General features: G+C 36.7%; 2 protein-coding genes across 4 annotated transcripts; one reads left to right on the plus strand and one right to left on the minus strand.

Moving 5' to 3' along the window:
• Positions 1–3,676: 3,676 nt before the first annotated feature.
• LOC110816545 (Glycosyl hydrolase superfamily protein) lies at positions 3,677–6,153 on the plus strand. Its single transcript, XM_022044777.2, has 4 exons — positions 3,677–3,946; positions 4,036–5,138; positions 5,498–5,667; positions 5,969–6,153. The coding sequence occupies exons 1-3, from the start codon at positions 3,898–3,900 to the stop codon at positions 5,576–5,578; spliced, it is 1,233 nt and encodes a 410-aa protein (XP_021900469.1). The 5' UTR covers positions 3,677–3,897; the 3' UTR covers positions 5,579–5,667; positions 5,969–6,153.
• A 314-nt stretch (positions 6,154–6,467) lies between these two features.
• LOC110816464 (ubiquitin carboxyl-terminal hydrolase 9-like) lies at positions 6,468–16,026 on the minus strand. Of its 3 annotated transcripts, none has more exons than XM_088221785.1 (14): positions 15,856–16,026; positions 15,539–15,705; positions 14,840–15,061; positions 12,123–12,267; positions 11,453–11,512; positions 11,232–11,327; positions 10,035–10,418; positions 9,796–9,936; positions 9,127–9,297; positions 8,559–8,816; positions 8,321–8,469; positions 7,686–8,228; positions 7,308–7,578; positions 6,468–7,034 (listed from the first exon to the last, which is right to left on the minus strand). In XM_088221785.1, exons 2-14 carry the CDS (start codon positions 15,688–15,690, stop codon positions 6,867–6,869), a joined length of 2,760 nt encoding a protein of 919 aa, XP_088077911.1. In that variant the 5' UTR covers positions 15,691–15,705; positions 15,856–16,026; the 3' UTR covers positions 6,468–6,866. The 3 variants fall into 3 exon arrangements, with proteins under 3 accessions (XP_088077911.1, XP_088077909.1, XP_088077910.1); XM_088221783.1 differs by having other exon boundaries at positions 15,846–16,026; XM_088221784.1 differs by having other exon boundaries at positions 7,686–8,213; positions 15,846–16,025.
• Positions 16,027–16,088: the final 62 nt, after the last annotated feature.

The following is a 16,088-nucleotide window of genomic DNA, read 5'->3' on the forward strand; positions in this document are numbered from 1 at the left end:
TTCTTCCTTCCTTCTATTTTCTTTATGTTAGAAATGTGAAGATCAATTATAAATATTTTATGGAGCCTAAAAATATATGTTGAATTTGTTGTTATCTAAAATTCCTTATTCTTTAAAAGTGAAATACAATTATGTTATTCTCTTAGAAGTGTTAATTATATTAAATACAATTATATTATTGTTTTAAGTGTTAATTTTTCACTATATAATTAGTATTTCTACTTTTTTTAATTAAAATATGAATTTGAGTCGAGATATGCATTTAAAATGAGATTATAGTATTATTAATTATGTTATTATTAATGTATAAATGTTATCTAATTATTTAAATATATATTTTTTTGTAAAGATCCAGAACTTAAAAGGAAATAAAGTTATAAATTAAATGCGGAAGCGAAATAATAGAATTTAATGTTTACATTTCTTATACAATAATTTAAAATGTTCAATAGGTGAATGTTTTTTTAAAAGAACATAGGAAAATTAAAGAAATAAATAAAAGTTAAATAACTGAACATTTTAAAATGATCTTTACTAACTCTTTATCTGAAATAGTTAATAAAATGGTGAATTACACTACTCCAGTAAGAATATCATATTGCTCACCAATACAGAAACTGAATGTTGGTAAAAATTATAAAAACAACAAATGAAACTCCTGATTTAAATAAATTCATTTATCATAAGAAAAAAAACCATTTATTGTATATATTCATCGCTGCAAAATTTTTAAAATTGACCAATATAGACAATAACTCAAATAACACTATAATCTCATATTCAAGTGAGTAAGAACAACAATTTTCTATTTTTATTTGTCTACTAATATCCCTGGGGTCCATAGGGATGTCCCACTACGCATGAACCAGTATCCAACATTATCAACTAACTGGCCGTTCCTATACCCAATCTGGTATGAGCGCCAAAAATATCATCTCTCAATACCCCATTCGGTATGAGGGTGAATCGGGCTATTCTTATACCTCGTCCGGTATGAGTACTAAAAATATCATTTTTCGATACCCCGTCTAGTATGAGCCAACATTCATGGTAGGGTTTTTTATGTACCCAATTCGTCCACAATCTCTCAGGATATCCAGTAAGACAACCATTCATTAATTCACATAACCAAAAAATTTTTTCATTTGCATATTAATTTTTAATTTCATAAATTAACAGTAAATCACGCACGACAAGCAATAAATATACATCAAGGAAGTACAATTGAATTATTTAACCATTCCAATATATTCTTAGGTATTTAAAGCTTTAAAAATAAACAATTAGTTACTTTGGACAAATAAATAAATAACTAACTGATTCTGCCTCTATTAGTAACATGTAATTATTTTCAAATTTTTTTAAATTACACAAAATACCATATTATCGATTATTAAGTTTCAATTTCATAATAGAGAATAAGGTGAGAGATTCTTACACGAATCAGTGTCTGAAATACCGAACTTTCTATTACGTCTACTAGCGGTCTCTGAGTTTTCTGAATTTTCCTGCATAGATTAAAAAACATTTCACATCTCTAAAAATACCATACGAATCCAAAATTTGTGAAAAAAATCATTTTCGGCCAATTTTGGGGTTCTGGCACTGCGGCACCGCCATGCTTCGGCGACGACACCACAACTCGCGGCGGCAGTTTGCCTTGGCCTAATCATTTTTGGCCGGTTCTGATCGGTTTCATTCGATTTTATACATATCTCTGCGAAAAAACATGTTTTGGGGCTTCAGTTAGTCCAAAAAAAAAAAATCAAAAAACAGAAACTTACCGGCGGTAGAGTTTTTCGGGTGCGGCGGCTCTACCGGCTCACCTTTGCGGCTAGAAGTTTTTCTTCAATCAACCTGTAAAACATAGAATGACGAACACAACGATAAAAAAATCACACGAAACGAAAAACATGAAGGGGCTCATAGGAGGAGGTTGCAGGTTTTGCCTATAGTTTTCGGTTCACCTGACGTTTTTTTTGCTCTTGTTTGGCCATGCAAGTGCTCAGAATTAAATTCCGAGCGGATAAGAGAATTTTTACATTTTTTTAGCAGTCGGAGGTGGCTTCGGTTTGACGGCGGTCGGCGATCGACTCCTTTCTCTAGTGACTGGTTCTTTTTCTTTGACGGGAGGCTGGCGGCTAGGCTTTGGGTTGAGTGTGATGTGAAATATTTATACCTGTCTCGCGTTAATCTGGATCATTCATCGCGTTTGATCTCGACCGTCCGATCGCGTTTAAAGAGAAAATGAATCTGGATTGTTCATCGTGATTTAATCTCGATCGTATGATCGCATTTAAAGAGAAAACGAATCTGGGCGATTCATCGTGTTTGATCACGACTGTTCAATCGCGCTTGAGGAGGGAACGGATCTGGACCGTCCACGTACGAGAGAATGCTTCTGGGTAGTCCGATTGCGGGGCACGCAAATCGCTAGTGTGGCCTCCTGCGTGGCACCAAATCAGCGTGCCCTGCCATGCGGCGTGCTTTGATTCGTCGAGACTACTGATTGGACGGTTTTACGTGTCAAAATTTTTTTTAGTTGCGTTCTTACCCCAGTTTCTGATTTTTTTTTTAAAAACACTATCCGAATCTAAAATTTCACCAATTTTTCTCAAAATTATTTTCAATTTCATCATCAACCTATTTTTTTCCCATAATTTCACATTAATTTAGAATTTATTAATTTTAAAAATAAATTTTTATACATTTTTAGAATATTAAAATTAATTTCGGGTCAAATTCTGATATTGGGTATTATATTTTTTTACCAAAAAATAAAATATTATATATTATTTATTATCTTTCAATATTTTATCATTTAAAAAATGTTCAAAAATAGATATTTGAATTTAGATCCAAGTATACTTTTTGCATGGAAATCTTCACTAAATAATTTATTTATTTTAATATAAGAAGTGAAAAAATGGTTGATAAGATAATATTATTTGCATTCATATTTTTTATGCTAAAAAATGTTAAATCAAGTGGATATATTTAAGTAATATCCTAATTCTCCTTATTAATTATATAAATTAATGTCAACAATATTTTTATTTAAAAGTATTTATAAATTAAAAGCTAAAATTAATACTAAAAAATATTTTTTTTAAATTGAAAAAAAAATTATTTTTTTATTATAATTTTCATAAACAAAAATTTTAATCTTCTAGAAAGTTTTATAATATAAACTTGGACATTGCTACATTCAAAATACAAATATTATTATTGAGTATATATTTTATAATTTATAGGAATAGATTAATTGTATGGAGCTTTCTTCAACTTGAGCATTTGAATTATGCAATGTACCTTAAAACCACAAGAAAGAAAACATGGTAAGAACTTAAAAAGACAAAAGACACTGAAATTTTAAATTATATAAGGAAAAAAAAAAATACTCACGAGCATTAATTACATAAAATAAATAATTCAAATTCTGATATATATATATATATATTTACTGATTAACATATGAAAATTTGAAAATACTAAATTCAATTACAATTATATATAATTACTTTTAAAATTGCTTGTACATCCACTTTTTTGAATAATTACCCCCTAATTTTTAGTAAATTAAGTATTAAAAAAGGCATGTTTTGGTAAGTTTAATATATTAACTATAAAATTTAAATGATTATTAACTATAAAAAAATCAGAAGATTCCCTTCTACTACTCGCCGCTATTTTCCTTCCGCCTACTCTCTTCCTTTCTTTTTCTGCTTCACACTTGCGTCTCCACTCTGTTGTCTGTACAGTTCTGGGGACTGACAAATCTCGCTCCTTTTCACATTTTATCCCCAAAATTCTCCTCTCCATTATCTCCCTTCCCGTAAACCCCAGCTGCTTGCTGGTCTCAGCTTCTCACCACTCACCACTAACTGTTTTGTATTCATGGGTTTCACTACGTTCCACTACTCTGCTTCACTTCTTCTCCTTTCAGGCACTGATGCACTCTGTTTCCCTCCTTTTCTTTCAGTACCCAGTTTTTTATTTGGGTAATTGATGGGGATTTTTGTTATGTTGTTGCAGGTCTAGTGTTTCCACTGCTGGTGGCTTCAATTGGGATCAATTATGGCCAAATCGCTAACAATCTCCCGTCGCCGGAGAACGTTGTACCGCTAGTGAAATCTATCGGAGCCAAGAGGGTGAAGCTCTACGACGCGGATCCTAAGGTGCTTCGCGCATTTGCCAACTCCGGTGTGGAGTTCATTGTAGGACTTGGAAACGAGTACTTGGCAAAAATGGGAGATCCCGACAAAGCTAAAGCCTGGGTTAAGCAAAATGTGCAGGCCTACTTGCCGGCGACGAACATCACCTGCATCACCATCGGCAACGAGGTGCTTACTTTCAACGACACTTCACTCAGCAACCACCTCCTCCCGGCGATGCAGAGCGTGCAAGCCGCGCTCGTCGATCTGGGTCTGAACAATCAAGTAACTGTCACTACCCCTCATTCTTTAGCTATTTTGGAGAAGTCGTATCCGCCGTCCGCGGGAGCTTTCCGGCGAGATCTGGTGAACTGCTTGACTCCGATCTTGAATTTCCACGCCAAGACGGGATCTCCATTTCTCATCAATGCCTACCCTTTCTTCGCCTACAAGGCTAATCCGAAGCAGGTTCCTCTGGACTTCGTGCTCTTCCAACCGAACCAAGGCATCGTGGATCCCGGCACGAATCTCCGGTACGAGAATATGCTGTTCGCTCAGATAGACGCCGTGCACTCGGCTTTGGCGGCGGTGGGCTACAAGAAACTAGCGATTCATATATCGGAGACAGGGTGGCCGTCGAAGGGAGACGAAGATGAGGTCGGCGCGACTTGCGAAAACGCCAAGAAGTACAACGGAAACTTGATGAAGGTCATCGGAAATAGCACCGGGACTCCCTTGAGACCCAACTGCGGTCTCAACATTTACGTTTTCGCTTTGTTTAATGAGAACATGAAGCCCGGTCCTACCTCCGAGAGAAACTACGGCCTGTTCAAGCCCGACAGTACGCCGGCTTATCCGCTGGGGTTTGCGCTTACCAATGTCGGTCCCGGAAAGGCTAACGAAACTTCCGGCGGGAATGATGACGGTCCGCCGTCAGCTCCCAAGAGCTCTTCCAATGGTTATTTGTCCATTTCCCCTGCCGCGGTGAGCTTTTCCTTTTTCTTTTTTAATTTTTTATGGTGCAAGTTTTAAAGTAACAGGGCCGTTTGTCACCACTGGCATGTGAGTGGTCCCACTTTGATGGATTACTTTTGATTTTTTTTCCCCCACCTTGGGTTTTACGCAATGACGATGACTGACAACTAGGTTTGGAACGGTGTCGTTTCGTATAATCTAATTAATGGGGGATTTTTTTTTTTTTTTTTGGGTCCTTTCCTTTTTTGTTGTTGTCTTTTCTAATTGAAGCCATTTAATTAAAGTAATCATTAGATTAGTAATGGAGAGGTTCCATTAAAATGGAAGCGTAAGAAAGGATTATGAGCGTGTTTTTTGTATGACTGCAGAGGAGACGTGAAGTTAAAAGCGGTGTCGTGCTGTGTACGTTGTTGTGCGTTGTGAAGCTCCTCCTCCAAAGCTTGTATTGAGTGGTGAGATTTCTGTTTTCTAAAGGAAAGAAGATGAAATCAACTGTTAAAAGGGAGGAATAAGAGGAAAGATTGGGTAGTGGAAAAAGGTAACTTTATACCTAATCTCTGTTTTTTTCTTTTTTGTATGAAATTCATCAAGTGGGGATTACTGGAAAAAATTTGTTTTGCTTGAGGAATACATATTCGTTGAGGTATTATTATTACAGGAGAAACTAGAAAGCAATTTGTATGACAGAGAATGTACAAAATGATTTTTGTAGAATTTGTTGGTGGGGGCCATTTGGGTATAAAACTTTGACAATTATTAGGGTGAGTTTTGCTGCTTTTTAGTTGGCAATGAACTGTAACACTTGTTTTTTGCTGCTCTTTGCTTTTGTTGCTTTGCAGGATGTTAGGATTCCTTTGAAGAGTTGTGTAGATCAGAGTGATGGGAGTGTCATTTTATAGTTTTCTGGACAGAATTTGTTTTTTTTTTTCCCTCGTTTCATTGTTATTAGATGTATTACTACGTCGACTATTAAAAATATTCAGAATTTTCCCATAAGTAAAACGGTCTCTTAAAACTTTAACAACCGCATTGATTGAGTTGGACAATTCCCTACACTGTCCATCCACTAGATTTCAAAAGCCGCACATGACATGAAAAACAACCAGCTATAATAGATGACATGAAAAATTAACAACGCCACCACGTATAATTTTCTTGACATCATGATTACTGACTCAAAACGCATAAAATCTTCACTTTCTTATACCTTATTATATCTTTAAGGCCCAAAAATTGATATTAAACGAATCAGATAGAAGAGCTATTCTGTTCATCTCCAAGTCTACGTTGGAAAATATTTCTCAGACAAATGGAATTATGGTCAGGGCCACAGGATACTTGCGGGCAAAATATATTTCATCTTTTTTATCAGTTAACTACTCAGAATAACACTTGCGGTGATTAGTAATCTGCGAGAGAGCTACAGACAATGCACATTGCACATAACAGACCTAATCTCTAGGCGACTATATAACAAAATTTCCCTCTTAAACAATAATATAATAAAAAATAAGGTAAGAAACTAATCTTTGCCCAAACTGCCATCGTGTTATCCCTCTCTTATAATTTGGGTGATGTTCATCTCGGTTATCTTCAACCTGTAGCTTTTCAGGGTTCCTGAGAAGGAAAAACTGTCACTTGCTTCAGTGCCAGCCAACATCACTCCAACAAAGTCCTCAAACACCAGATGAAGGCAACCTAAGAGCCAGCAGAGTTTGCATGCACACCATGATGGCTTTATGAATCTGAATGGCTCCCAGATGTCTCTCCCACCTGCATCTTCGGTTCACCTCTTTTCACTCTTTGATAGAACAATACATAAGCAGCAGAAGTCTTAATTTCAGTCTCATTAATTGGGGATACGTGACTGTCATCAAAGTGGTACCATCTATTCTCATCAATCAGCTGCAAGAATGTCAAAAGGAACACGGATGAGGAAGTCAATTTTGGTAAGAGAACCACGCTGGAAGAAGGCTAAGGTTCAATTGGGTGGAACTCTCACTCCATGCCTAATTAATAGATTCTCCTCTTAATTTTTTTATTTTTCTTAGAATGTACCTATAACATCATTTTTTTCATCTTCGAGTTACCAGCACCCACTTTAATTCTCTGAACTGGGCCAGGGAACTCAAGCCCACAAATCAAACATCAACAGGTAAGCACATTTAAGAACGTTACCTTGGCATATGCGGTGTAGTGACCACCACCTAGGCCACCATAATGGTTGCTGATGGCGTACAGCTCATACACATAAGACTGCCCATCCTTGTTTTTCACATACTTGCTCAAGTCAAGATTGTGGATCGGGAAATTGACAAAGGTGTCAATTTTGTTTTTAAGGTATCTACTATATGTGAACCGTTTCAAGTGAAAAACAAGAATATCTGGCAACATCCACAAGTCTAGCTTCTTGTTGGCTTGCCTATGTTTTTTGCAACTAGGGCAGTACCTACATTGAAAACAAAAGTTAGTCTATAACACGAGGTTTGAGATTATTAACAAATTACTAACATTATTATCTGCAAAACATAAAATAGCAGTTAGAAGTCACTCTACCACATGTCATCAGGCCCTAGCGGTTCTTCCATTAAGAATGCTTCTAAGCACGAAAATAACGAGATTGCTTCCTGCCGCGTTTTCTTCACAGTGAACCCTGCTTTGTGAACCTCCGGAAGGTCCTTCAGATAGCTGCCATCATACAATTCATTTTCTTTGTCAGTCCACTCCACCAAAACCCTACAAACTTGCCCATGTTTTATAAGAGAATCCTTCTCAATTTGCTTATAGTTCAACAGCTTCTCATCAGTCAAAAATAGCTGGAAGGATAGCTCCTGGCTAGATGTGTTCTCTTCTGAATTCACAAATGAGCAACTGTTTAATTGTTCGTCAATAGGGTCTGAAACAAAGCCATTTTCTTTGCCTCTGTGAGCATTAGCTGAAGAATAGGTTCTTGTCAAAGGTGACAGGATTCTGGAAACAGTTGTATCAATATCAGCTCCACTTAGTGGGTTTTCACTAGTATAAGTTACCAGGGGCGTTCCAAAGAGCTTCTTGTCTCCACCCTTAAGATAATCTGATGCAGATCTGTGAAAATCAACACTTAAGAAAATTAAGCAAAAAATGTAAAAGGAGAATAAAAATGATGTTAAAAAGCAGTTTTCTGAAACAGCTAGGAAGGAAACAATACTCACTTTTCCTGCCATCCATGATAAATTTCTACTTTAACTTTTCCCACTACTTTTCTATGGAATCTGTAGGCCACTATATGCTCATCATCTTTTATTGAATTCAATGGTTCCACTGGATTTTCCAAGTATCGATAAATACGGTGGTCATAGATCTGATAATAAAAATCATGATTCTTTAGCAGCTAAAAAATTTATGAGAAGAATATTCAAATCAGATGAAAAGAGTAGCAAATGCATGTACCTCCGCGAGTAAAAGGGTTTCATCACTGTTCAAGCAGCATGCAGTACCTAATGCCAAGATAAGATCCTTACATAAACCGTGTTTTGGTACTGTGACAGTGTATGGCATTGGCAGATGGCTGCCGTCCCCATAAAACACAGTCACTGTCATTGACCGAGTGACCATTGAAGGTAGTGGCAGCGATAGATACATGAAGGGGTCAAAGGTGATCGAAATTTTGTCGCAAACAGGGCAGACAAGTGTAGATTTGTATTGACCCTGACCATATTAATAAACATATTAAATTCCTTAAAAGCAAACACAAGTGAACGTTCAAGACAAGCACAGAACTTTAACAACTTTTTCTCTTATGAATTATTGCAAGACATGCTTGAAATAATTTTGCCAGTATATATTTGCCAACGAACACTATTTATATGATTGCTCACAAACACAGCAAAGTCTAGATGCAATCAATTTGCCCATATAATGAGGATCTGTTCTTCCTCAACAAAGATGCCGCACAACAACATAACCATAACATGCAACTTTCTCAGACAAAAAATTGAAACATGAAACAGTTGCTTACTTGGCAAACATCCACAATTAATGAATCATTTCGAGCCTTGTGATTTTTCCAACATTCATCAGCAACTTCCTCATCTGGACGACCATCTGAATCCTTCGTTTCAATATAAGGCTTTTGCTTGACCCGATTCAAATCTTCGTGCAGTCCATCCAATAAGAAAGCAAGAAGTTCCTACAAGGAAAATAATTATCATACTTTCGAGGCCACATCAATAGTGAGAACAAGAGCATCCCCAGCATGCAACAAAAAGAGTAGTAAAGAATCAGTAATAAAATCTCAAATCGCATTTAAACATACCTACCAAGATATGTGTTATCAGACCATTATTGAAACCATAACAATGTCTGACACACAAAACCAAAATACATACGGTGTAATCCAATTATTATTACAAATAAAGAACATGAGATCAACAGTTATCAAGGAATGAGAAAAGATCTGTGCATGAAATAACAATATGCTTTAAAGTCATATTACAGTGATAATCCATCATTCCTTCTATCCCAGACAGGCAGGAAAGATTTTAGAGAACCATAACAATGAACATATAACTTAAAATTCCATACCGTCACTTGAAACCTGTTCCTTGCACCATTCATTAATTTCTCCCCCACTAAATTCTGGAGAAAAAAAAAAGGACATGCAAGGGAAGCAGAGTCACACGCTTACTTGAGAATCATGTTGATTATAACCACTAAATTGAGGAGCGAATCGGGCAAGTTTTCCCTTAAAGACACGTGGTGCAATCGCCGTTCGACCTGAGGACCATAATTTCCTCAACAACTCACCAAATGCAAGTGCAAGCTCACCCTGTACAGCTATGTGTTAGAAATTTATGTCAAATGCTTGGGAAAAAATCTCATATGTATAGAGGAAAGGAGAAATGGAATTTATTTTCAACTGCTTACATGCATTCCCAAAGGATTATCCGTGTTGATTTCATCACTATAATCCTGCAAGAAATATTCAACAATAGGAGGCGTGTGGACCAAACACTGAAGAGCACTATTCATAAAGCAAGTATTCCCCAAATTCTGCAATCCAGCCAAACCCCCCCTATCCCCTTTTCTAGTTGAGCCATAAGCATTATATCCCTCATCCACATCTATGAATGTTGACCCTGCAGTGCTTCCCCGATAAACATTAAACTTTGAACTTGTTGAGTGTCCATTTGACATGGATGGGCCCCCAGCAATTGAAAGAGATGACCTTGCAGGCTCTAAAGGTACCAGAGCTAATTCATTTCCAGTTGAATCAGTACCAAAAAGAGGACTATCAACTTCAAGAAGAATCTGCAAAGAATGGGAATCATCAACCCTTTGGGCAAATCAAACGGACTGTAAAAACATGGACACCACAGAAATTTAAAGTCCTCCTTATCTTCTCTATGGAAATCAATTTTTCCATTTAGTAATTTAAAACAAATGTCATATGTGTATATACATATATATTTAAAGCACCAGAGTAGGCATGCAATAAAAATGGATGTCCAAAGTAGGAAAAGATGAAAGATGTCCTCATGTCCAAAATAAGGATACAAAATTTCTACATAATGTTTAAATGCATCTAGGTTCCTAAAAAGGTTTTACATATGTTTTTAACAATACATTTCTACTTAAATAACAATAACATGAGATATAGACCATATAAATGAGATGGTGTATGACAAAAGGTTAAGCTTGCAATATTGCTGCATGCATTATCCAACATTATAATATTGTTCTGTGTGCAGTAATGTCTCAAAATGATTCAAGAAAGTTCGGAAAAGTTCAAGAAACCAGAAAATGAAGAGTTCATATTGCATATTTGCGTAGGAAACGTTCATCAAAAGATACGAGAATTTTCAAGTCTCATAATCTAAAAGATAGTGACTAATATGGGATTAACCAGACTGAAGCTATTTGAATGAACAACAACGTGCTCAAGAATCACTCAAATACATGATAGTACAAATTACAGTATTCCAAATGTCGGGCCCCTGCCTTCTCCCCCAACCTCACAAAGGGTCCAGGAAGAAAAAAACATAAAAAAACATTATGAAATATTACTGACTTGTACAAGTTCCTCACAAAAAAGATATGTTGCCAAATAGGCCTAATACTCACATGTTGATCCATCTGCAGGTTTGAATCTTCAAGACAATGTTGTGAAGCAGCCAATAGTAAGTTTTTCCTCTTATTGAAGTAGTCCCAAAGGTGAACCTGTTAATACGTATAACCAATAAACAAAGAAAAATTGAAATTTACAGCAACCAAGACCAAAAGAAAAAATGAATCAGTATATCTCTATACACACATAAAGAAAGGGTAAAGAACTCTGTGCACACCTTTTCTTGTTGTATTCCTTTTAGTGTACAAACCTTCTCATAAAGCTCCCTTATAGAAGCCTGAATTAAAACCCCCATCCCCAGGGCAAAAGCAAATAGTTAGTACTTAGCCTAATATTGCCTAGTTCTTGGTAAATTGCTGTTCAAGCTGCTTTTAGTGAGGAATGCTCATCACTAAAAGCAGAAAGAGAAGCTAAGAAATGAATATATTCATGTATAAAGAGAATCAAATATTTGCAATACTTCACAAAATGAAAGCAGCGATGCAAATAAGATCATAAGGAAGAGTTGCCAGGTCTACAATAATAAATTCTTGTGTATCGATTATTTAAGACTACACGAAACTCCAGCCAGGCCTGGAATGCTAGACCAGCATGAAGTTAAAATCTAAACAAGTTTAACCAGTCAATTAAGGGGAAGATGCAGAAAAATATGCTTCAAAAAACAAACCTGAGCAGCAAATTCAACTAACTTTTTCAGTTGATTCAAAAAGATACAAGGAGATAAAAACAAGCAAGCTCTGGGTTTACATTTGAATAAGAAAAGAAAAAGCCAGGCTACTTTTGTTTTTAAGTGCATTAGCATTTTTTTCTGTAGATGGCTAGAAATAACCACTTTAAGTACCAAGCCAGAGAAGTTGAAAACACATTAAAAGAAAAGAAAGAAATACCTTTTTGCTCAACCTTATAGTTGTTTCACTTTCATCTCTTGAGTCGATCAACTTAAGACAAAGCAGATAAACCTCCACACAGTAGTTCTTCACATAAACACCCTGTGAAATCAACTTCCTCGGTATTGCAGGTCCTCCTTTGTACCTAAAAAACATGAAATAGAAATTAATAATAGAAAAGAAATTTATAAACATGCACAACTCACCCAAAATTAAAGACCATCCCCAAAAAAATAATTACATTAAGAATCATACACAGCTAGGCATAATCCGGAAAAAGAAATGCTACACAATTCATTTCAACAACAATGGGGAAGGCTAGTTCTGTAAGCAGATTATATACAAACTAATGACACAACCACTTCAGCAAGTACCAGCAAGGACACTTTCTTTCCCAAGATAAAACATGATCAGGGGTGACGTAATTATGTTGCTTTTTTAAGAGAAATAGGCCTTTTTTATAGTAGTGAATCTAGATCAGTTCTTTGATTGCATCAGGTTGCGAGTCAGCTTGGGGAATAGAGTGAGGTTTTGTTAAAGAAATGATAAATTAGGTTAGGGGGTGTGAGGGTAAATTACACCATATATAATTAATTATAATTAATTGTTTATTTCTTTTTCCACTTTAGAAAGTCTATATAGCGCTATAATATCCAATAAAACACACATCAAATCATTATTAATATGATACCAAAACTCTATGTTAAAAAACCCTACACTTTTTTTAAAACCCTATTTGGCCTTTATTGCTGAAATAGGGGGAACAAAACTCTAAAAGAGTTAAGGCAGCCTTCATAGCCAGCCACCATAGACTAGCTACCGTTGCGGGCCACTGATAACAACCATACCATACCGGCCTTCATCGCTGATGCTAGAACCTTTCCGCTGTGCATCCAATCGCATGTGTTTTCTGCCAGTCATCGATTCGTGCACTGTAGCCGCACACTGTCCAGACATGGCTGCAAATCAGATGTAATCTTCTCTCTTCCGTCTTGCTGCTCAGACGCGGCCGCTGCCGTGACGCAACTGCACCACCAGACATGAGATGCAACACATGGTGTCAAACGGCCGCTCACTCCTCTGTGCCACTCTCTGCTCCAGCAATCAAGTCTGTTAAAGCATCACCTCGGGTCTGTCCAGAATCCTCCCTGTGTAACCATGCCCTCCACACTAACAGTCACACTCTGCCCAACTGCAACACTGTTCCAGTGGCCAACATTAACCCTAGCCATGCCAACTTATTTTCCTAACATCAATTCATATATGTCGAAGATTATGTCTCAATCCACAAATGCACACTTCCATATGGGGAACACCACCAACGAATTTCAGCCAATCCAAGTTGCCTACCACTTCATGGAAAAATACTATTTGGGATAGTCCCAATTAATTCAAACTACCCTCAAGGGAAAGGGCAAACTCAGACATCTTCTTAGTACCAAACTAAATCCAGAGACCTCACATTCAGTACCTGGGACAAAGAGGATTTCATGATCATGACATGTCTCTGGAACTCCATGTCTCCAGAAATCAGCAAGACCGTAATGTTCTCACCCATAGCAAAAGCAATGCGGGATATAATCGGCGAAACTTACTCTAAAGTCAAGAACGTTACACAAATTTATTATCTGACTATCAAGACTTGGTCTACCAAGTAAGGGAATATGAAAATTAGTGAATATTCTAAAAATCTGGTCGCAGGAATTAAATCAATACCACAACCTGACCATGGATTGCAGTGGGGATGCACCCATCTTAAAAAGTAAAGACTGTACACATTAATTTCTTGCAGGATTAAATCTTGAATATGATCATGGAAGAAAAGACAATTATTTGTTAGTTATTCTCTTCCTCTTCTAGCCAAGGATGGTAGAAATTTGTTGAAATTTTGGATGACTTGAAGTTTGATTAATATGTTAGTATGCTTCAGCACCTTACCTGGTCCAATGCTCACTTTATGGAAATAACAAAAACCAGTTTGGAAGTTGGAAGCTAGCGGTCCTTCAAAATGAAATCCTTCTAAATGCACCTCTCTCATTTTGGCTCCCCCTCAATGACTTCCCTAGGAATATCTGGAAGGTTAATGCATCTTCTAGAATTGTCTTTTTTTCCTGGGGGTGGTGAAAGTACAAATTCCCACTATTGACAATCTTCAAAAGAGGGGAAAGATTCTAGCTAATGAGTGCTTCTTGTGCAAGATGGTGGCTGACACCCCGAATAACATTCTTTGTTGTGTCCCTTTTTCCTGTTCCTCTAGCATACAGCTATTGAGTTCCTTGGTTTAAATTGGGAAATCATAGACTTTATGACTAAAAAGATCTAGAGATGGCAGGACAGCTAAGGTGCTAGATACAGGCAAAAGTTTCTCTTATCCCTGGGCTACCAATGTGGGTCATTTGAAAGGAAAGAAATATAAATGCTTTCAAGGCTTAGTTTTTCCTTAGTAGAGTTATGGTTTATGGTTCCAAATCCTAGGTTTTTGTTTACTGGTCATCTTCTTCCCTCTGAGGAGAACCCGGGGAACCTAATATATGCATATTCCTTCTTTTCGTTATAAAAATATTGTTTGTCATTATTAAAAATTGCATGTTCTTTCAAATTATGATCCAAAAATTTAATAGAAATCCACGAAAAAATTATTAGGAAAAAGGAAAAGATATGAAAAATCCAAAAGGAGAGGAATTAAAAAGGATCGCAATGCAGAAGGAACCAATTACCACTGAAAGAGCTTTTCCCAAACTTCTTGAGGCACCAAAACATAATCCTGTGCTTCCACCAAATTTCTACGAAGCTCTAGATCACAACCGTCACCATCATTTGTATTTTGAACGATATCAGAGTTATCTATTGGTCCTGGTTTATCCGGCAACTGAGAAGAACCACCATTCAAATATTCATCACTGAATAGCCCAACGTAGCGCTGCCAGCTTCTATACCACCTGCACAACCAGCGGAAGAAGTCTTATTACAATTTACAACCATCTGGGTCTTCTATTCCCACAGTAACATCCAGCTCTGGAGCATTTTCCTCAGCGAACGTTATTGGATTGCAGTGATAGAAATTCTTAAGCGATAAATAAATAGACTATATGATGGAAAGCAAAATTTGACTCGCCTACTTGAGAAAATAAATGTTAACGCGGAAGAAAATGTTCGTCTGAACTACACAGTCTAAATGCAATATCTGTATGACAAATACAAGATTATTCGACCAAGTTCAAAAGATTAAAACAGAGAGATGATTTTACATAGTATCAACTAAAGAAAGGAGGACGGGGGATTCGGACTTCCTTGCAGATTAAAAAAGAAGTAGAAAATAGCAAAGCATAAACGAAAGAGAAGTGGGAGCACTATTCCACGAGTACAACAAGTTGGAAAAGCAAAACCTAAAAATCCATGAACAAAATTTGAGGCACCTGTTGGAAATAACATAATACAAGTTGCCTTCCTTCAAATGCATCTCCGATTGAGTTGTTAGATCCTTTACGATCTGCTTCTCCTCCTCGGGCGTGCACGGCAAGCAACTAGCTCCGTTGTCCATCATAAATCCTGAATCCGGTATCGTCATCTCAGGGAAATAACCCTAGAAAAACCGATTAAGATTCAAGAAGATCTCAAAATGACAATCCAAATCTCAACATCGCAGATCAATTGCGAGGTTCAGTAATTGCACGATCAAAATCGAAAAACAAGAAAAAAAATAGACTGAACATATCCATATACATAAACATGCCTCGACGACGTGGAGTCTGATGCCCGAGCTAGAAGAGCGAGAGAGAGAGAGAGAAGGAACAGCGTCGAACAGAGAAGAATAGAAAGAGTGGGAGGAGGAAGGAGGAAGAGGAAGTTAAATGAGAGAGAGGGAGAGAGAGAGAGAGGAGAAAATGGAAATATTACCGTCTTTTCAAGGATTTTGTCTTTTTGTTTCTTTAACTGGTTGGAGTCACGCACTCTTTTATGGCCTAT

This window comes from Carica papaya, chromosome 6, assembly GCF_054855325.1.
Source record: "Carica papaya isolate Zhongbai chromosome 6, ASM5485532v1, whole genome shotgun sequence".
Classification (NCBI taxonomy): domain Eukaryota; kingdom Viridiplantae; phylum Streptophyta; class Magnoliopsida; order Brassicales; family Caricaceae; genus Carica; species Carica papaya.